The sequence below is a fragment of the Delphinapterus leucas genome, chromosome 2 (genome assembly GCF_059928025.1).
Source record: "Delphinapterus leucas isolate spDelLeu-1000000601 "Yukka" chromosome 2, BTC_Dleu_Yukka2, whole genome shotgun sequence".
Lineage (NCBI taxonomy): Eukaryota > Metazoa > Chordata > Mammalia > Artiodactyla > Monodontidae > Delphinapterus > Delphinapterus leucas.
In genome coordinates this window covers 20,218,759-20,241,288 of record NC_143130.1, presented here as the reverse complement: position 1 = coordinate 20,241,288, position 22,530 = coordinate 20,218,759, and the positions used below count along the sequence as shown (strand labels likewise).

At 50.9% G+C, this 22,530-nt stretch overlaps 1 protein-coding gene across 1 annotated transcript; it reads left to right on the top strand.

Moving 5' to 3' along the window:
* The first annotated feature begins 1,909 nt into the window (after positions 1-1,909).
* ECHDC3 (enoyl-CoA hydratase domain containing 3) lies at positions 1,910-21,184 on the top strand. The gene is given in 8 exon segments (XM_089906220.1): positions 1,910-2,879; positions 6,854-6,910; positions 6,912-6,973; positions 8,592-8,689; positions 13,569-13,608; positions 13,611-13,768; positions 18,977-19,457; positions 20,901-21,184. Coding segments are annotated over 8 exon segments (1,350 nt in total). The 5' UTR covers positions 1,910-2,709.
* The last annotated feature ends 1,346 nt before the right edge of the window (positions 21,185-22,530 follow it).

Here is a 22,530-nt window from a genome sequence, read left to right as displayed (position 1 = left end):
AAGGATTTAACTTCCTTTTATTTCTCAGCTTATTTCTATTTCAAATCTCCATTCTGCCTGGTGGCAGAAACTAAGCCAATTTGGAATTCTATTCCCGATCCCTGAGTAATAAGCATTTGTTCATTTATAACACCAAGGCTCTGTGCTTGGGCAGTTGTGGCCATCATTAAGCAATCATTGCTCAAAAAGACTTGCTAAAAAAAAGAAAAAAAAAGACTTGCTTCTTCCAAACACATGGGAGGGTTGTACTTTCCTGCACATCTGAAGGTAAGTGCGGTGGTGTGACTTGCTTTGGCAAATGAATCATGAGACCAAGTGCCAGTTCATGTTTCTCCCATCCATTCCTTTTTTTTTTTAATTTTACAAATGTATTTATTTATTTTTGGCTGCATTGGGTCTTCGTTGCTGCGCGCAGGCTTTCTCTACTTGCAGCGAGCAGGGGCTACTCTTTGTTGTGGTGCGCGGGCTTCTCATTGCCGTGGCTTCTCTTGCTGTGGAGCACGGGCTCTAGGCACACGGGCTTCAGTAGTTGTGGCACGTGGGCTTAGTTGCTCCATAGCATGTGGGATCTTCCCAGACCGGGGCTCAAACCCATGTCCCCTGCAGTGGCAGGCGGATTCTTAACCACTGTACCACAAGGGAAATCCTCTCCCATCCTTTCTTTTTCCTCTGCCCCAGAGACTGGCAACTTTCCAGATAGAGGCTGCTCCACTGGGTCCCGAGGCAAAGACAGGGCTGACTCAGCACAGAGTTTTCAGCTGATCTGCAGTAGAACAGTAGTGTGAGGGAGAAATGAGGCTTGGTTGTTTGGGGCACATAGACTTGTTTTTGTTGTAGTTGTTTTTGTCACCTCAGCATATTCCAGTCTACCAGAAGGGTACAGGTGACAGCATCCACCCGAGATGTCCTCGTCCCCACCTTGTCTTCAACTTGTCAGTCCACACCTGCTGAGTCATCTCTGTTCCCCACCTCAGGGCCTCCTCAGGTCCAGACCTTTCTCAGCTGTTTCCAATCCCCTCTCAGAGGACAGGGACAAGTTTGTTGTCACAGCACCGCACTGGACCATGGGAAATTCTATGAGGTGTTTAGGTCCATCTGCCCAGACATTCCGTGCCACCCAGAGTCTCATGAGTGACCTGGAGTTCTACCAAGGAAAGGAGCAATCCTTCCCACTATTCCCACTTCTCCTCCAGGAGGCTTTGGCACACCCTTTTTCCCAAATCCCACTCTCTTCTGGCTTTTCCTGAAGCCCTACTTGCCCTATCCTTGCCCTCAAACCTGGGGGACCTTAATCTGGCCTCAGGTTAGAGGCCTTGTTCCTATTCATCAACTGCTCCCAAATCTATTATGTCTGCATGGTGTTCTTTCCAATCCCAAGGCTGGGCTTTTACAAATTGAAAGCCAGGAATTGCCCCTGTGTGTCTCAGAGTTCTGCCCCACCTGCCTGAATGGAACGAGGACCAAGGAAATGGAGTGAGTGGTGGTGTTGGTAGAGATGTCAATTGATATTTCAAAATATTATTCTGTACATAAGTGATCTGTCCAATTATGAAGCTGAGAATTAAAGGGGGCCTCACTCAAAGGAATCCAGTGTGTGACTATTTTAAGCCACTGTGCAACCTCAATGGTCCTGCCTGTAGATGCCTTTGTATAATTGTTATCCTTGCAAAATTTCTCAGTGTCAAAGCCCGAGGAGGGTCCTGGGCATGGTGTCAACCCTACAGACTGGAAGATCTTTGAGGGCCCAGACCCTTCCTTCCAAGTATCCTGCAAATCTCCAGACTTTAGGAAGTTAACGAATACAGGAAGCAGTTAACTAGCAAATGACAATGAGGATATTCTCATCACACTTCAGCTCTCAGCCGCAGGATGTGCCCTGTCTCGTGCCAGCCACTTAGATCCTGAAAAGGGCCTCCCTTTCCCTCCTTGGTGCATTGGGAAAACGCAAGATATAAACGTAGATCCCACGGGTTCTCGTTAAGAGAAGACACAAAGCATTTAAAAGCCAATACCTGAGTGGGATAAAGCTCAAGTAATGACCTGGGATCACATGAGAGGCCTGGGATAGGATGGGTAGGATAAAGCAATTTGTAAAAAGGTGACGTCCCTAGCTCACATCATTCGCTACTTGCCGACACTTCATTTTTCTCCTAATCTAGGCAAACCACTATGTTCTTGGTGTTGTAACAAAAAGGAGCAAGCTACACCACTCCTCGCCTCCTTCAAACCCTTTCATCTGGCCTTGCAAGGGAAAAAACCCTCAGAGCGCGCCTGAAGGTTTAGAGTCCTTCACCCCAGAACCAACCCCTCGGCTCCTCCCGGGAAGGGCGCCAAGGACCCGGGGGCGGGGCGGCGCGGGGGAAGGGGCGGTGCGGGGGGAGGGATCAGAGGCGGTGTAGGGATATCGGGGGCGGGGCTCGGGGGTGGAGCAAGGGTGGTTGGGGCGCCAGGGGAGGGGTTACGGGGGGCGGAGCGTCGGGGCGGGGCGGCAGGGACCCGGGGGCGAGGTGGCGGGAGCGGGGCTGGGTCCGGCCTGGGAGGAGTCCGGTCGAAACCTGGGCCTGCGATCCCCGACTCGGTTTTGCCCGCTGCCCGGAGCGGTCGAAGCGCAGCGGCCCGGCTCGCTCCCGCGCCCCTCGGAGCGCCCAGAGCCCGCGGTCCTTGGCGTCGAGCTCAGCGGTGTCCGACCCCGGCGCGTCTCTGGCCGCCATGGCCGCCGCCGCGGGCCTGCGGGCCTTGGGGGCGAAGGGGTCGGGCTGGCTCCGGCGCGGCCCGTGGCCTCCGCTCACCGCCGGCTTCTGCAGCGGGGGACCGGCCGGGGTCGGGCGGCCGGAGCCGGGGTCGCGACCCACCAGCACGCGGCAGCGGGACGGCCTCAGGTCAGCGGCCCGCGGGCGTGCGGGGCTGTTCCCAGGGAGCGTGGCCGGCGGGACCCGGGAAGAGAGAGGGGCGGAGAAGGCCGGGCCGCAGACCGCGCCACCCCACGCGGAGTACAGCGAGGCTCGGTCAGTGGTCAGCTCCGCCCGCCAGGAGCCCAGTTTATCCATCACAGCGGATCGGTCCGGCGGAGAAGTCCGACGTGGAGGGAATCCGCGGATGCTGCGTTTACAGACGTCCCTTGCCTGGGCCCAGTGGCCTTCGCGACCCTGCAGGACGCACACGGAGGATTTAAGTGGGGCTACCTGGGAGGCCTCCAGCACTGCCTTTAAACCCAGGCCAAGTCGACAGTGCAGTTGGGCTCAGCGTGGGCAGCCTTGTGGGAGGCTGCACCGCTGCTGTACCTTTGAGAAAGCCCTTCAGTAAAGGGTTCTGTGCCTCACAAACTTGACCTGGCTCCGAGGCGAGGTCAGGCATAGCCGAGCTGCTCCTTGGCCATCATCTAGCAGTGCCCACGTGAGGGCAGGTAAATAAATAGGCTAAAGGACACAGGGTACTGAGCTCTGCCCTTTGGCTCAACAAGCCTAAAACCCTTTTACAAAAACATACCAGGGCACAAACTTGAAAGTGGACGGTGGCGTGATAAAGGTAGAAGGCCCCAGCCCCATCCAGGCCTCACTCTGACGTTTGCCTGGCCAGGGCAGGAGTGCAGAGGGAGGCCTAGGTAGCGTGTCTGAGTATTTAGACCTTACAAATCAAGCTGTGAAATATGTTTTCTTCTCCTCCCCTCACAAGTAGGCCGTCATAAGACCTGGAAGGCTGTGTTTGAATTTACAATCCCCAGGCTCCTAGGAACTCCCCCAAAGCAGGGGAGAGCCTGCAGCTTTGTTGTTTCCTTCTCCATCTCTCCCTCCTGCTGCTCTGCCAGGGCCTTGGCACACAGGTCTGCAGACACCCCGTGCAGCATGCCCACAATCTGTCTAATCCTTCACCCCCTACAGACAGCTGCTCACAGCCACCCTCTGGGCCTAACGGTTCCCACTGCAGAGCCAGGGAATTCCAGGGTTTCAGGTGACTGGGGCGGGGTGTGGAAGAGGGTGGTGATGTCCAGGTGGGCACATCCCAACTTCCCAGTGGACTCCTTGCTCACCTGGAGGGGCACCGCTAGAAGAGGGCCCGGGCAGGGGCCCTTCTTGCCCATTTTCAAGGGCACTTCTGTTTTTGCAAATCTGGCCCATTTGGCACGGCAGCCAGGCAACAGAAGATCTCACTGATTCTCCAGAGTTAAACATGAATCAGAAGAGGGGATGGTGGGAACAATCTATCATACATGCTGGGAATGGTTTAGTAGCAAGGAAGCCCGGAGGCCAGCGCTAAAGCAGAGCTATGTCAGGCACTAAGTGGGTGAGCTGGAGCAACTCACTCAAGTGTCCCTTTTCAAAGCTGCTTCTCTCGGTGACAGTACTGCTGTGTAGTGAGGGCCAGCTCAGAGTTGGGTACTGTGCTCGGCGCTACACCTTATCCCAGCCCTTACTACAGCCCACTAGGTAGATAACGCCACTTGACAGGGTTCAGAGAGGTAACAGCCTGTTCGAGCTCACATGGCCAGGAGGTAGGGTTGCCAGGAGTCAGAGAAAGGCCCATCTGCCTCCAAACTTGTCCTCACTCTTGCCGTGCCATCTCAGGGTACTTGCCACTTAGGTTTAAAAGAGATGCCAAAAAACTAGACGAGGTTAAAATCCACAGCAGTGGTGGAACTGGCCGTGAAAAACAGAAATGCTCTTTTTGGTCATGAATTCAGTCAACAGATACATGTTGAGTGTTGCCCCTGTGTGGGAATCTGGCAGTGTCTTGCCTCCTGGACCTTCTGGTGGTTTATGCCGATAGGATGGCCTTCCGACAGCTCACTGTGGCAGCTACAGGGACCATCTCTTGCCCCGTGAATGGAAAGTTTACATTTTTTAAAAATAAATTCATTTATTTTTTGGCTGCATTGGGTCTTCGTTGCTGCGCGTGGGCTTTCTCTAGTTGCGGCGAGCGGGGGCTACTCTTCATTGTGGTGCATGGGCTTCGCATTGCGGTGGCTTGTTGCGGAGCATGGGCTCTAGGTGTGCGGGCTTCAGTAGTTGTGGCACTGAAATTGTGGCTCAGTAGTTGTGGCTTGCGGGCTCTAGAGTGCAGGCTCAGTAGTTGTGGTGCACGGGCTTAGTTGCTCCGCGGCATGTGGGATCTTCCCGGACCAGGGCTCGAACCCGTGTCCCCTGCATTGGCAGGTGGATTCTTAACCACTGTGCCACCAGGGAAGCCCTGGAAAGTTTACACTTTTATCAACTGCCCTGGTGGTGACCTCACTCTTAAAGAGATCATCTCTCAAGAGGGGTGGTGCTAAAGCTCCAGATGCAAGACATCCCATGTTCTGAACCAAGGTAGCCACTGGGGGAATTCAGACACGTGAGATTCTGAGGAGGTATTATCCACGGGGTTTGATATCCTGTGGAATGAGGAACGGAGCCATTGGGCAATCCAGGATGGCTTTCTGAGATAAGCGAAGGGGGAGGGGCTGCTGAGGTCACTGGGGGAAGACGCCCAAGGGGCGCCTCAGTGGAGGAGTCCAGGAAGCAGGCCGGTGAACTTGTGGGTCTGGAGCTCAGAGAGAGGTTTGAAGTGGAGCAAAGACTGGGCGTGGTCAGCACAGAGGTGGTAGCTGATGCCAAGGCCACGGTGAAGTGGCCCGGGAGGAGTGTATGGAACAAGAAGAGGGCAAAAGAGGGGACTCTGAGGGTCGTGGCATTTGGGGCTGAGAAGAAGGCTAGGAGCCTGTCACGGAAGTAGAGAAGGAGCAGCAAGAGAAGCACCAGAAAAACGGGGGAGGAGAGTGTTTCCAGAAGGCGAGCAGGACCACGGCGGCCACTGGGTTTGGTTCTGGCAATCGGGAGAGTCTTGGCAGCAACAGCTTCTGTGGAGTGGCAGGCACAGAAGCCCAGTGACCCTGAGTTGACACACAGCAGTGGAAATATCAGATTCAAAAAAGAATGAGGGACTTCCCCGGTGGCACAGTGGTTAAGAATCCGCCTGCCAATGAAGGGGACACGGGTTCGAGCCCTGGTCGGGGAAGATCCCACATGCTGCGGAGTAACTAAGTGCGTGCGCCACAACTACTGAGCCTGTGCCCTAGAGCCCACGAGCCACAACGACTAAGCACATGTGCCACAACTACTGAAGCCCGTGCGCCTAGAGCCCGTGCTCTGCAACGAGAAGCCACCGCAGTGAGAAGCCCGCGCACTGCAGTGAAGAGTAGCCCCCGCTCGCCTCAACTAGAGAAAGCCCACGCGCAGCAATGAAGACCCAACACAGTCAAAATAAAAAAACTTATATTAAATAAAAAACACTTATTAAAAAAAAAAGAATGAGGAAGGCAGAAAACGTGGGCGGAGATGGATGGGAAACAGATTTCACGTATCACCCCTTTCTCAAACAGGAACGATTTTGCTGAATTACAGGATGTCGCTACAGAGGAGGTGAGACAGTGTTGTCAGATACGCATATTGGCATCTGCACCTCAGCTGCCTCTTCTGTGGGGTGGGTGGGAGGAGATTTGGGGCCATATTTTCTCTCCGGACCCTGCCGCTGTCTTACAGACCTCGCAGCCACTCAGTCTGGGCGGCGATGATTTTGGAACTGCTGCGTCTTGCCCTTTCTGTGGAGGTGGCAGTAATGGTTCTGACAGCAAACTTGGAGAAAAAGGGAAACAACTCAAGGGAAGAGAGAGAGCCCCACGTGCATCTCAGGTGGTCTCCTTGTCTTGACTTGGCTGTCACTCCCGAGAGTTGACAAACCCTCTCAATGGCCTCTGAGCGCCCACAGCTCTCTTTTCTGGGGTTTTTTAAATAGCTCCCAAATTAGAAAGGAATTGCAAGGGGTCCTTACTTGTTTTGACTTGGCACATGACCCGGTAATTATAAATTGTTCTTCGCAGGAGCGTTGTCTTAAGTGATCCAAAGAGAAGAAACGCGCTGTCACTGGCGACGCTGAGATCTCCAAAACGACATTCTTCACGAAGCCGAAAGCCAAGATCTGAAGGTCATTATTATTTCAGGTATTGGTCAGGTGTCCATCCTCAGTGTTCTGCAGAACCCAGAAGAGGTGTCTCAAAATTCTTTGGTTAACTAGGGCATTCCCTCATTTAATGGGAGAATTATTTTGAAGCTCAGAAGCTCCTAAACTTGTGTATGGTGGGAACCTTGGTGCTGACACTACTAACTGTGGAAATTATGGCAAAGATTACTGTGCAGTGAAAATATGTCTTTTCCTTTCTGTTGGATACTAAACACTGCCACTCGTGGCTATGCTGGTCTTCCCATCAAAAGCAGAGCACTGATTTCCTCGTGGACCTTATATGATGGGTTTAATCGCCAATCCTTTTGGTAGACTGCCTAGTCGGCTAGGACCAGGCTGCTAGGACACTCGATCGGTTTGTCTTTCAGTTCTTACCAGGCTCTCAACTGAGATGAGCAGTCTTCTTCAACGGTGCCAGAAAGGGTGCCATATTTTGCCCAGTTCTTTCCTTGCTCTTCTTCCAGTAAGAATATTTACCAAATTATCTGGTGATGATGGCAGTGGTATAAATAATAGCAATGTCAGTATTTTTAAAGCATCCACAGACAAGTAATATGGATGATGCTCTGTGATGCTTTTTTTTAAAAAAAATTAAGGATCAGGGCTTCCCTGGTGGCGCAGTGGTTGAGAGTCCGCCTGCCGATGCAGGGGACACGGGATCGTGCCCCGGCCCGGGAGGATCCCACATGACGCGGAGCGGCTGGGCCCGTGAGCCATGGCCGCTGAGCCTGTGCGTCCGGAGCCTGTGCTCCGCAACGGGAGAGGCCACAACAGTGAGAGGCCCGCGTACCACACACACACACACACAAAAATTAAGGATCAGTGTTTCTGGAGAATGTGACCTTCTTATCGGTGGTTTAATATACATTTTCAACTGTTTTATGTGGTGAAGAGAAAAGAAATAGAGCTGTTTGAGGTTAGCAGTCGGGGGCATAACCCGGATGCAGCGAAGGCAGCTCACTTCCAGATGGCACCATTTCCTCCCTTGCTGCCTGTCAGAACCGCCAGGACAAGAGGAAATATGAAGAAGTGTTACCGGCTTATCAGTGGAATTACATTTTGTTGTGGTGGTTAATGACAACAATGACAATAAAACCACCTCCTCAGGTCCCTTGTTTATAAAATAAAGGGATTCTCTTCACACTTTGACCTTCCTGACTCCAGCCCTAGGGGTGTCCCGCTGTCTACAGGCTAAATGACAGGGGCGCTGCTGAAGGCCTGGTGGATTTATGTGGCCCTGGGTCAGTTGGTATACTCAGGCCAGACCAAGTCCCAAAACAAAATTGTGGGACCAAAGGGACGACTCTGAAAAGAGTACCGTCGCCTTGGTCCCTGAGCCTTCTCCTTTTTGTAATTGTGTGTCTTCATTGGTTTCCACCAGGGACCTTTTAGAAAACAGATGCCTCACCCTGCACTGTCATCATAAAATACTGGCTGCAGCTTTTCAGGCTATCTGGAATTATTCTTATCAAAATCGGGCCATTAACTTTCTCTAAGTGTCCACAGCATCGATACGCTCGCTCCCTGAAGTTATTCACAGCCCCAGCTCTGGCTGTTTACATCTCTGTCTTTTCTTTGCTCAACTGGAAACATTGCAGCTGAGGGGCCTGTATTTTCTTCTGGGCATGATTGAAAGGAACTGACGGATGAGCACGGCCCAGATTATCACGCCGAAGTGTTCCGAACCTGCTCTGAGGTAAGCCAGGGTGACAGTTGACTTCGCAAGCCTGAGAGTGATAACCGTATTAAATATTGAAGTAGCCTTCTAGTTTACAGATAAGGTCTTAAGCTATGAGACGTCACCACTGCAGAACTACTGAAACCTCTGTGGTCATTGGCGAACCCTTCACCCAAGCAACTATTTGGTGTAGATTTTTCAGAAGTGACCGTGGTTGGCTTTTGACCTTGCCATAGGCCAAAGAAAGGAAAACATAAGCTGCGGCTCAGAGTTGCCATCTCTGCCTTAAGGGGGTATGTCTTGGTATCCATGTCTTAAGTAAGAGGTAAAGGGTAGAAATGTACATCTTTAGAGAGGAAGAACCTAAGATTATTAAAAGTTTTAAAATTTTAAACTAAAACAATTCTGTTACTGGCAAAGAGAGCATTCATAACAATAATGATTATTATTTTTTTATTTTTATTTTTTTTGCGGTACGCGGGCCTCTCACTGTTGTGGCCTCTCCCGTTGCGGAGCACAGGCTACGGACGCGCAGACTCAGCGGCCATGGTTCACGGGCCCAGCCGCTCCGCGGCATGTGGGATCTTCCCGGACCGGGGCACAAACCCGTGTCCCCTGCATCGGCAGGCGGACTCTCAACCACTGCGCCACCAGGGAAGCCCTTAACAATAATTATTTTTAAAATTATTTTCAAACGCTTCTTTCAACTAACCTTTATAATCACCGCCTCCAAGTAGGAAAATAACCTTCTTCATTTTCACCTCCGTCTTCTGTCTCTTTAACCACATTAAGGAGGGAAATTGACAACAGATGCAGGGGAGGAAGGACAAAAGTTGGGGGTGACTTACAAATGCATCAAATCAACCCAGATAACCAAAAATATAGAATACAACTTTAACACATTGTTCATTTAATGAGCATCTATTGAGCACCTGCTATATGCATACTTGCAAGATACTGAGGGAAACAGAAGGAAAAAAGAGTTTCCAGCCGACCTGAAACTGGAAATCTAGTTGAGAAGGAAGACGTATAAAGCAGTTTCATAACCTAACCCTAAGATTACTTCACCTAATTTCTCCTTTGTACATTGACTTAGTCATTCATCTCTTTGGTTATCAATGTTTATTAATGATTCAACAAATATTTAGCTATACCTTCACTGTAGACCAGACAGAAGTGAGCATCAGAGAGGGGAAGGGGAAGGTGATTGGGATACATTCTCGTCTTCCTTGCCCTTCCAGAAACCCCTTCGGAGATCACATTACAGTTTCTCATTTCGTGGAGGGACAAACCGGAAAAGGGATTGACTTGACTTCATGGAGATGGGAGCAAGTCAGAGCCAAGACTTCAGTCTTTTGTTTCACATTAATGATGCTTATGGGACATTCCGCTGTTGTGTTTGCCAGGAATTGGTGCTTTAAAAGTTATTTTTCTACTAATCTGGTATGTTTGGTCGAAATAGAAAATCATTGTAGAGAACCAGTGGAGCCCTTCCATCCTCCCTAAAGGGCCTGTTTTGCTCACTTTTCTGTGGTATCTTCATGAACTGAGATCTGAACAGCAAAGGGCCACAGGGGAGCTGAGATTCTCCCCCGGACAAAGGCCAGATCTTCTGGAAGCTTCCACCCCACGGGTGCCTCCAACTCACTGAAAAAAGATGCCTACAGGACCTCACCCCGATGTAGTAAAATAGGACCTGAAAGTACACTGACTTCTCTAATACTTTTTCGAAGAAAATCACATTGCCCTGGATAAATCTGAACACCGTGACCTTGTGTGAGATTTCAGCTTGCAAGTGTAGTCAGCATGCAGACGGGAACAGAGTGAGCGAGGTATTTCCCCGTTCAGTTTATGCGCGAGAACGGGGGATGGAAGAAAGGAGGAAATATCTGGACTGTCTCCGCACCTAAGTTCTGTAGCAGATTTGTCACAGACCACAATCGCCGCATGATGGTTAGTTATTTACAAATCAGAAATGGGGCAAACTGAAAATGAGAAGAAACACCTGGTCAGGGAAGAGCGAACATCACCTCCCTCGGGCAGATGTGGGGGGCTTTCGCTGGAGGCCCGTCCTGGTCTTTTCTTTCATCCCGTTCAAGTTTGAAGGTGGAAACCCTGGTCCAGGAAGAGTCTTCCCTCCTCCTCACACCCACCACTGATGTGACAAAGGGACAGGGCCACTTGCGTTGGGAACGAGCGTAGAACCCTCCGTGATGCTGTTCAGTGAGGCTGGGGCAGAGTTAAATTTATGTCCCATTTTGGAGTAGGCAGGACCAAAACAAGTACTGAATTCAGGGGGCAAAATAGGAGGACTAATCATTCTTGACAATCAAGGGATTGGTTACCCAGCTGGTGTATTAGCTAGGTTCCCTCTGTCTTCCCTGAATTGCTCTCTAACTTTATTTAAAATATTTTTTAATTATAAAAGTAATAGAGGGCTTCCCTGGTGGTGCAGTGGTTGAGAGTCCGCCTGCCGATGCAGGGGACGCAGGTTCGTGCCCCAGTCCGGGAAGATCCCACATACTGCAGAGCGGCTGGGCCCGTGAGCCATGGCCGCTGAGCCTGCGCGTCCAGAGCCTGTGCTCCGTAATGGGAGAGGCCACAGCAGTGAGAAGCCCGTGTACCGCAAAAAAAAAAAAAAAAAAGTAATAGATACTTCTTATAGAAAATTTGGAAAATCTAGAAGAACAAAAGGAAGAAAAATAAATTACTGATACTACACCCATGATCATACCACCCAGAGAGAACTGTAATTAATATTTTGCTGTATTTCTTTTTCATCCTTTCCCATGTGTACCCATTTGTTTGAATGATCATACATGGGTGTGATTATACAGTATAATTGTGTAATATCATCATAGCATTGAATGCTTACTATGTGCCAGGTGATACTTTGAGAACTTTAGACATGTTAACTTACATAATCTTCCTGTTCTGTAAGGTTGTTACTATAATTATACCCATTTTACAGATGTGAAGACTGAGGGATAGGAAGAAAGTAAGTGATAGCCGGGGTGTCGGCCCCCAGCAGCCTCACTGCAGACCACCATGCTGATATTTCTCTCAGAAAATTTCATTGTAATGAGAATGTAGCTTTCCATTGCATTGGAATATATTTTAGTTTATATAGCCATTTACTTATTTTTGTATATTTATATGATTTATAGTTTTTACTATTATAAAGTAATGATTTGGTGAACATCTTGGTCCAGACAGCTTTTTGCCCTATTTCAGATTATTTCTTAGAATTCCTAGATCGAGGGTAGGATATTTTTAATGTTGGTGATCTACTGTATTGCCTAAGTATTTCCCATCAGCTTGTGTGGAATCTCAGCCCTTCCTAGACGACAGGCAGGAGACAGACTGTGCCACCCAAGTCACAGCCAACTGACTCTTCCTACCTTCAGCTGATCAGGTGACGGATGACACTCAGAGCTGAAACAGTCTTTTCTGCCTCTGCAGTCAGACCTTACATGCTCTTGTGCAGCCTGCTTGCTACTGTGTCCCCTGAGAAGCAGCGCTGCCCCTCACCCTCCCCATCCTCACGTATGTGCACGAACCCCCTGTACCCACCAGCAGTTTGGGGTGCTGGTACATATATGTGCATTCCTCTGGAGGAGGGTCATTAGCATTTACCAGATTCTCAAAAGGCGAACCCCCAATTCCTGATATCAGGAATATGATATCATATCCCTAAATATATAATTGGTCATTTTATAATAAAGCTGACAAGTACCAAATGTTCATGAACACAAAAGGTAAGTTCCTTAGGCAAAACCTTGGAATCCGTGAAGGTCGTTTACCTTGGAGCGGCTCTGTGGGAAGCAAGGCCAGGTCCCCGCCTCCCCTCCCTCCTGCCGGGGTCGAAGGGCAAACACTTATACACTGACGTCACCATAGTAACACAATCTGTTTAGAGTGTCATGGAAAAAAATGGAGAAATTAGCCAAGTTATTTCATAAGCTGCAAAACTAAGTTAAAGTTCTGGAGATTTTGGGGGGGAGCGGTCTCACCTGAGCCAGTTTCCAGCTACCCTCTCTGTGCCAATGCATTTTGGAATTCTGTTTATTTTATTTAATTTATGTATTTATTTATTTTCCGGTATGCGGGCCTCTCACTTTTGTGGCCTCTCCTGTTGCGGAGCACAGGCTCCGGACGCGCAGGCTCAGCGGCCATGGCTCATGGGCCTAGCCGCTCATGTGGGATCCTCCCGGACCAGGGCACGAACCTGCGTCCCCTGCATCGGCAGGCGGACTCTCAACCACTGCGCCACCAGGGAAGCCCTGGAATTTTGTTTATTTTGATGACAGCAGGGTGTTCCCCACCATCTTAATAGAATTGAGAGAGTATCATGGTGGTAATTGGAGAAGTAATTACTAAGGAAATTACTTCCCAGGCCCTTTCCCACCTGTTTCAGACTTTTAACACAAGAGCTCCATGCAGGCACCTTTGGGACAGAACTGCTTGTTCCCCAGAGGTCAAAGTCAGCCCTCTTCTGCAGCGGGGTTGCTAGGGGAGCGGTTGAGGGGATAGCATCCTCACAGAAATCATGCTTAGGGACAGACCAGGGGCCTGGAGTCAGACAGAGGTGGCTCAGACCCCATAGCCCCCCTCGCAGATCTGGTGGCCTTAGGGGGTTACTTCCCCCGTGAGCCTTGGTGTCCTGGTTCCTTCCTTCTGGATCTCAGGAAGACCAAATCACACAGTCTGGCTCACCGTCGATATTTAATGAAAAGTTATTCTCTTTGTGACTTCCCCTACCCTTTTTGTCATAGAATCTGATACACTGATAGCATATGAAAAGGGCTCTGAAAACAGTAAAGTCACATAAAATCCTGAGTGTTACTGTCGCACCTCACTCTTGGATGGAAGCGAAGCAGGTGTGTTTGCTCTTCAGGTCATGATGCTGATCCAGACCCACCCGGTCCCCATCATCGCGTGGTGAATGGCCTGGCCACTGCTGCCGGGTGTCAGCTGGTTGCCAGCTGTGACATTGCTGTGGCGAGTGACAAGTCCTCCTTTGCCATGCCGGGCGTGAACATCGGGCTCTTCTGCTCCACCCCCGGGGTGGCCTTGGGGAGAGTGGTGCTGAGAAAGGTAACTGAACTCCCTGCACCTCCTTGCTAACTGTGATCCTCCAGTGCCTGTGAGGGTGAGTTCCAGAACTTTCTTGTTGAAAGTACCGTTTGATTCAGGACATTCTGCCCAAAGCAGAGCTGGCTGAATGTACTAATGTCTCGTGTTGGGAGGTTATCCCAGTGACTGTCAGTTTGTAAGTCACTGCTTTTCATTCTTGCCTACGTACCTCAATACAGCTGGTTAGGTTTTTAGATATGCTTTGTTTTCATAAAGGTGAACATTTTTTGCACTCCTATTTGAAATGCAATTCAGACACAGTTTTGTTGCACGGAAAGGTTGCCCATGAGCTATAATAGCATGGTGACATATGCCAGTATAAGAGGCTAGGACATTCTGTCGCTGGCTTCCTGTTTGCCAGCAATCTGTCTCATTCCAGAACGGACTGAAAGTAGCTGATACACTGAGTGTGTCAGGTTTGCAGTGGTTGCAGGAATGTCCTGTACATGGTGTGTCGAATCTGCCCCAGAAGGAGCTGCACTGCCAGAGTTGTTCTGTTGTTGCTAACCCTTGTGAAGTCCACTTTCTTCACAAAGCTTTCCTCCTTCCTATAACGTCATAAAGAATTTTTACTGAACAGCTCTTAAGTGGAAACCGGTGGTTTCCTTGTTTTCCTTGTAAGGAAAAATACATCCTTATTCTCAACTGGAAATCTGTTTTTAAAGGGGGTGCCAGAGTCGTAGAAAGTAGGGAATCTAAATTGCTTTCTAGAATATATTAACCATTTTAGCATCAACTAGGAAAATTAGCAGTTGCTCATATGCCGGAGGCACAAAAGAAATGAGCCCCAAGGGAAATCAAGCCGCAGGACCAAGAGGTTCAGGGGAGCACACCTGCCTTTCATGCACCTCATTAGCTTTTACAGAAATGTGTGTTTGTGAGAAAATTCTGGTGACAGATACCTACAAACACATACACTTCTGAAAACCAGCTGGACATGGGCTCCACATTGGAAAAGGTGACCCTCAGAACACAACAGCTTGCTCCAGTGTCCTCAGACTCGGGGGTGTGTCTGGATCCCACCAGGATACACATTTACCTTAAATGTTATATATTAATTCAATAAATACTTCTTAAGTCCCTGCTTGGTGCCAGCACATTAAATTAAAATGCATCACAAAGTTATCGTCAGAGCTTATGAACGAAGTATCTTGTAATTGTGCAAATCAAATCTCCAGGCCTTTTGCACATTAAAGGTGGTTGCTTGGCCAACCTGCTGCTGTTCAGCTTTGACACCTAACATTCTGGAAGGTTCCATGTGAAAGCATTTGAAAACTTTAAATCAGCCCTACTTTCCAGATAAGAATCTATTCTTTCTCAAAACAAACTTTAGGACTTCCCTGGTGGCGCAGTGGTTAAGAATCTGCCTGCCAATGCAGGGGAGTGCGTTCAAGCCCTGGTCAGGGAAGATCCCACATGCCGCGGAGCAACTAAGCCCGTGTGCCATAACTACTGAGCCTGCGCTCTAGAGTCCGTGCTCTGCAACGAGAAGCCGCCATAAAGAGAAGCCCGAGCACCACAACGAAGAGTAGTCCCGGCTCGCCGCAACTAGAGAAAGGCCACGCACAGCAACGAAGACCCAACACAGACAAAAATTAAAAATAAATTCTCATTTAAAAAAAATATTAAAAACAAACAAACTTTAAAAATCAAGGCTTATACTTGAGTCCCAGAAACTTACAAATTGATCATATGTGTCAAATTTTAAATTTGTTTTTGAGAAGAAAGAAGGAAAAAAATTTTTGTCAAAGACAGGCCTTAAATTCCCAGGAAGCCCAGTTCTCAGGACCATGTTGCATAAATCTCACCTGCGTGGCCCGCCCCAGGAGGAAAACTAGGGATTCACAAAAATCTAAAACCGACCAAAACACACCTGCCTGTCGTCAGTGCTTGGCTGCACCCACAGGGACGCATCCATACACGGGCCGCCACCTGCGTGGGTGACATGCCAGCGTTCCCGTGCACATCCGCCGGGAAGCAAAACTAGCAGGTGCCTTTGCAAAGTGGCCCAGTCGGGAAGCTCCGCTCCTTTCAACACGGCTGAGGCGGCAGGTGTGGGTCGCCAGTGCCCTCTGCTGGTCACCCTAGGGAACTGCCCAGCGTGCGGAGGACGCTGCCTTTTGTCCTGCAGAAACCGTGGCCAGGAGCCCTCGGGTTCCAGCCAGACTGAGCCTGGGCGTGAATCATTTACCACGTGTGCAAAGTGTCCCCCTCCCCCAACTTGAGTTAAATATGCATCTTCGTTGCACGTATAGACGACCTGCCTGGTGCAGCTGCTCCCTCCCGCAGTCAGAGTTGGTCTCGCCCAGCCCCTAAAGCAGTGGGTACCACGGGCAGGGGGAGCACGTGAAAGACCAGAGCCCCGGCTTCCCAAACCAGTCAGGTCTCCGCGGGAACACTTGCTTCCTCCAGTTTACCCACAGTAACTCTGCATCTGCGGGATCTGAATTCCTAATTGATTAGATCAGAGTAGAACTTGCAAGATGGAGAGGATGTTAAGTGAAAGCCTTGCTACCCAGCCCGCGTGCGGATCACCAGAGAGCCTGGGAACCGGGGGTCTCAGGCCCCCCCCCCCGACCCACCGCTTCAGAATCTGCATGTTAACGGTGACGCTGTGGCCACCACAGGCGTATGTTCAACAGCCCACCTCATGAAAGGGCTGGGGTCTCAGTGACTCACCGGAGGTCTCCCGGCTGATGAAGTTAACCCATGATCCCCTGTCAGGTCCTTCCCTTCCGGTCCTGCCGAATCGCAGCCCTAATGCTGACGCACCACCAGCTAGTTCTTCTCCTACACGTGCCTTGAGGAACCCCAGAGACCCCTCTGCTTTAAATAATCAGGGGCCTTGATACCTAAAGCCAACACTGGAGATTCATACAAATTTACAGGAGGAAGAAGCCTGTTAATAACAGGCACTGCATTTACTAGGGGCCTCCTGGGTGCCCCGCACTGTAGTATAAGTTTTACACAGCTTTCTCCAATCTTCACAATTCTGCAGGAGAATGGGAATCTTTACTCCCATTTTTTCAGATGAGGAAACAGACTCAGAGGGTTAAACTGCCCCCTTAAGTTTGTGTGGTTGGTAAGTGGGATTGGAACTTGGGGACATCAGACACCAGGGGTCAGCCTTGAAGGTCAGCCTTGGCTTCAAGTGCTTTTTGTTGCTTTTAATACAGATACTCTGGGAAGAGGAAGTATAAAATCACCACCTTGTTAGGGGGACCCTAACAAGGGTTGATAACAGAAAAGGGTGAGAGGAGGTATTTTCTTCTCTCATCTGAAGTTTCAGGGGAAACAGTAAGTAAAGATTGTGCTAATTCGCCATAAAATAGGCTTTCTTTTTCTCAGGGAATGCCACTCTATTATCTGACCCGTGTGGGTACAACCCCTATAAATCAATGTGGTGCTAAATAGCGTTACCCCACCAGGCAGGTAAGCACACTGATGCCAGAGAGGGCCATGAACTAGGCAGGACCAGGTAGGAAGCTGAAGGCAGGCCAGGAGCATGAGTGCCCGGGACAGGGGGGACTCTCATGTTCTCTTGCGCCTTCCCCAGATCGGACCCCCTGGCCTCTGCCCTTCACTGGGACTCGCTGGGTGTCTTCAGGGGCGTCTTACTTAGCAGCCCTGGATCAGCAGGACCGGTTTTTAGCTCCACATTCAAACAGGCACTTCAGACACGCTTTGCAGTGACAATGCTGTTCCTCTTCAACTATGAAATAGTCTCTGTAGCTCCTGCTGCCTCCAGCATGTCATCATGAAATTTCCAAAATTGGACAACATTGGGATTTAGTCCTCTCCCCTAACTGCAGAGGAGAAAATGGGGCCAACATCGCCTTGTCCCTGGTGGGCAACCCAGTCCACTGTGTGCTCCATCTGCACCTATGATGGCATCTGTACCCACCTTCTGGCCTCTCCTCTTCCACCAAAGCCCAATCCCCCAGTGATACGATCTAGTCTCATGATTCAAAAAACCACCTTAATCGGTGGTTCTAATCTGGGAGCAGTATTGGTGCCAGGGGCCGTTTGGCAGTGCCTTGATTGTCACAAGTTGGGACAGGGGTACTGCTGCCCGGTAGATAGAGGCCAGGGATGCCACAAACATCCTACAATGCCCAAGACAGCCCCACACAACAAAAAAATTATCTGGTCCAAAACATACAATAGCCCTGAGGCTGAAAAACCATGACCTAGCTGATGATAGCGCAAGCTAGTCCAATGATCTGTAACAAACCACCCTCAACTCAGTGGCTCCAAACAATAGTAATTTGTTTAGCTCGTGAATCTGCAACTTGGACAGGGCTCAGAGAGGAAGGCTTATCTCTGCACCACAGTGTCCGTGGCCTCAGCTGGGAAGATTTGGGAGGGGAGCATGACAGCTGGGGGCAGTGGTCTGAGGGCCCGCCCGCTCCCACATCTGGCTGTTGAGGCTGCCTCTCAGCTGAGACCTCGGCTGGGCTGGTCAGGGGCACACAGGCTGTGTCTCAGCCTCAGAGTGGCTCGGGCTTCCTCACGGCGTGGCAGCTGGGCTCCAAGGCTGAACAGCCGGAGAGAAAGAACCAGTGGAAGCCGTTGTCACCTTCTGACCTGGCCTCTGCAGGACTGTGCCATCACCTCTCCTGTACTGTGTTTGCCTCCATCCATCCGCTCCTTAAATCACTCACCAGTAAATATCCTGGAGGCTGCCTACTATGTGCAAGGTACTCTTCTGGTGCTGGCGATACAGAAATAAACAGAAGAGTAAAAAAAAAAAAAAAAGTCTCTGATCTAGTGAAGTTTATGTGCCAACAAAGGAGATAATACAATAAACAAAATGAATGTGTAAAATATATAGTAAATGGTGAAAGTGCAAAGGAAGACAATGCAGCCCGAAGGGGGGATGGTGCTGGGGTGTGAGCTGTGATTTCAATAGAGTGGTGACATGTGACCTGAAGGAGATGAGGAGGGTCCCCCCCTCTCCTGGGTGCTCATGGATCCCGTCCCTGGCAGGAGTCTGGGGATGGAAGACCTCAGAGGTGATGGGGACATGGTGTTTGAGGAGCAGGTAACTGGCCCGAGCGTCACGGTACAAACAGTGTCTGCAGAGTGAAGCAGGGCGGGTGGGGCCTGGGCGGCACTGGGTCGCAGGATGGCCGGTGCCTAAGTAACGGCCCCTGTCCCCTCCCACAGGTGGCCTTGGAGGTGCTCTTCACCGGGGAGCCCGTTTCTGCACGGGAGGCCCTGCTCCACGGGCTGCTGAGCAGGGTGGTGCCGGAGGACGAGACCACGCAGATGGCGAAGAAGGTGGCCTCGCCGGACCAGCCCGTGCTGTCGCTGGGCAAAGCCGCCCTCTACAGGCAGCTGGCTCGGGACCTCAGGACCGCCTGCCACCTCACCTCCCAGATGATGGTGGACAACCTGGGCCTGCCGGATGCCCAGGAGGGGGTCAAGGCCTTCCTCCAGAAGAGGAAGCCCGTCTGGTCACACTGAGCAGCCTCATCAGAGGAACCGGGGGCCGTGAGCCCAGTGGGCAGCGCTCAGGGATCCCCCCCCACCGGCCCCACCCGTGACCTTCTGACCCCCAGACACCACCGCTGCCTCGTGACTGTAGCAGAGCCAGCCAGCTTTTCCAGCATCAGTCACGTCTCAGTGCACGGGGTCTGGGTTACGAGTCAGCGCTCCCTGGGGAAGGGGTGACCTGGAGAGTCGGGTGCTAACGTGAGCGGAAGGGCTGTGAGCACACAAGAAAGCCCATGTGTGATGCTCCTTCCCAGGACCTTAGATGAGGGGATGCCCCCCCCAGGGGAGAAGGTGAAGATAAAACTGAGGCGAGAAGGAAGGATTTCAGCCCGACTCTGTGACCAGAAAGGTGGAGGTGGTGCCAGTTGCCTACGACAGAAACATTGCAGATCTTCACGAGACGCTCTCCCCTCTGGAAATCTTCCTGATTCTATTGAGAAATAATCATGCCTCTGGCTTTGGGATAATCTTATGGGGTCTTTTAAAGATTACCTATTTAGAGAGACTGGTAATTTTAACTCCCCAACCAGACTGTAAGCTGGTTGAGAGAAGAAAATCAAAGAACTCTGTCTTTGATGCCTGTGCTGATGGACGTCTGGTAGGTGCCTGGTGCTTCTGTAATGAAGGTCCCTGCCACCAGGATACTGGGAACCTGGACCCTGGGCTAAACCTGAGGATAAAAGCATCAGGGAGAGAAAGGAGGGACGCAGAACACACATTGTCCCCACGAAAGATCACTTCCCCTGGAAGCATTTCCAAACTCTGCTCAGCTTCTGGTGAAGAATCCTGACTAGCCTCGAGCACTTGAGTTCCCCAAAGGTGGTTCAGGACCTAAACGTCTTACCTCCTGGCTTCTGGTCCACTTAGGCCCCGGAAGTGGCCCAGACCGCGCCTCCGCAAGCTCACACCTGGGGCTGATCACGTTTGTTAAGGGCCAATTTTTTTTTAACCTACGATTAGAGTGGCCGTAAATGTAATTCGTACCAAAGACAGAGACCCGTGAGGCTCTACCCGGTGGTTCTCATTCTAATCACGGGGGCAAGCAGCCCCTGGAAGGGAGGTCCCCTAGTGGGTTTCTATTGAGATTGGCCTTTTTTTTTTTTTTTTTTCTTTGCCAGAGTTTAGAAAGGTGAAAAAGAGTGTTCTCTTGGAGGGCTTCCCTGGTGGCGCAGTGGTTAAGAATCCACCTGCCAGTGCAGGGGACACAGGTTTGAGCTCTGGTCGGGGAAGATCCTACATGCCGTGGAGCAACTAAGCCCGTGCACCACAACTGCTGAACCTGCGCTCTAGAGCCTGTGAGCCACAACTACTGAAGCCCGCGCGCCTAGAGCCCGTGCTCCACAAGAGAAGCCGCTGCAATGAGAAGCCCGCGCACTGCAACGAAGAGCAGCCCCTGCTCGCCGCAACTAGAAAAAGCCCGCACGCAGCAACGAAGACCCAACGCAGACAAAAATAAAAATAAATTAAAAAAGAATGCTTTCTTGGAAAGGAGGAGCTTGTTACTGAGAATGTTCCTCAGAAGAAGAAAGATCATCAGAGCCACCAGTCCCTGGAGCCCAGTACACACCAGCACCCCCTGTACATCCTCATTCAGTCACCACCAGAATCCAGCAGAGCGGGGCCACCATCACCTCCAGCTTACAGATGGGTGGTGGAGACCGGGGAGAGGGAGGGTCCCAGATTCTGTCTGCTGATAAAGACGTGGGTGCCCTCCCCCCCTCCCCCCCACCGCCGGCTGCCCACCTTGTCGGGGAGCCTGGGCTGGAGGGAGGCCGACCTGAAGACCTGACCCCTGCCCCTCAGCTTTCCAGAACCCAGGGCTGGACTAAGCGCGCCCCCTGGAGGACTTTGCCGGTGCACCGGGGACGTGGGATTTGACTATTGGCAAATCACCAGTGGAGTTTTACTACGAATCTGATAAACAACTGTCTGAAATTTCAACCCAGGCTGTGAAGGACTGGCCCTCATGATCTGCTCAAAAATAATCCGCCGGTGGGGCCCCTGCGGGTTGCCCCCCGTGGGAGTTGCTGTGTGGCTGCTGATAGATCCCACAGTGAGGAGAGGGTGTTATAAACTCCGGGCTTTGGAGAAAGTTAGCGAAGCCTTCTCACACGTTCCAAGGAAAACCAAGTTGCCTTTCCAGTTTCTGGATGAGCGGCACCATAGCCTCCAACCAGGAAATCCTCTGGCCTCTAGGCTGGCTTCCCAACCTGTGAGCTGAGGTGCCTCAGGGACTCACTATAAATCTTAATAATCGCCGGAGCAGAAAATAATCCAGAAGGAAAATCTGCTACCCAAACACCAGTGTCACATAATTCACCCCCACGGCAAATACAAATTGGGGGTGAATTTGCATCTCTGCTTCCTTCCACTGGGATATTGAATGAAAACGTTCTGATCACCACCACCACAGACGACTGCTTTTGGAAAGCCTCGTGTGTTCATCTTTCCCTCTGTACCATTTACTGCTCAGGGAGCTTTGCTGAGCTCAGCCCAGACCAGCAGATTCAGGGGCTAGAAAGTCAGCGAAAGGGGCCTTTGATTCTGCACGGCCTGGGAGAGAGAGCATTCCCAAGGCCGGCCTCAGCCCGCCAAAAAAACAAACATGGCGCAAATGACTAATTTCACACCAACAAATGGGGGGGCCTGCCAGGAGATTTATTGAGCCGAAACTCTTGCCAGGCAGCCCTCGGAAGGAGCTCTCTCTGCTCCCCGGTATGTGCATTGGCCACAGTTGAGCCAGCATCTATATGACTCTGAATCCCGTGCCTCTGTCACCACACCGCAGTCCTCCCAATGTACCGAAAAGATCACAGTTCCAGCCTGGAGAGACGGACGACCGATGCACTCAAAGGAAACCAATCAGAAATGGCAGAGCCAAGGCAACACAGCTTTGCTTACCGAGGGGATGCAGGAGAAGCACAGATTCAACCTCGAAGAACACCGAGTTCAAGTCCGAGGATTGCCACCATCTAGCTGTGTGACGGTGCAGGTGACGGAGCCTCTTTCAGCGCCCAGGTCCCCTTCTGGGACCCTCGTGTCCTTCCGGTTCTGACACTGCAGATTCTACAGCAATGGAAACTTGCTGTGAAACCTGAAACAGGTCGCTTTGCTCAGAGAAAATGCTCTTTTACAAAAGGAGAAGATGGGCCTCTTTCCCTAGAAGCGGTGCACAGTGAAAGCACCTGATTGCATTGGAGAACGAGAACTCCATTATGGAGCCT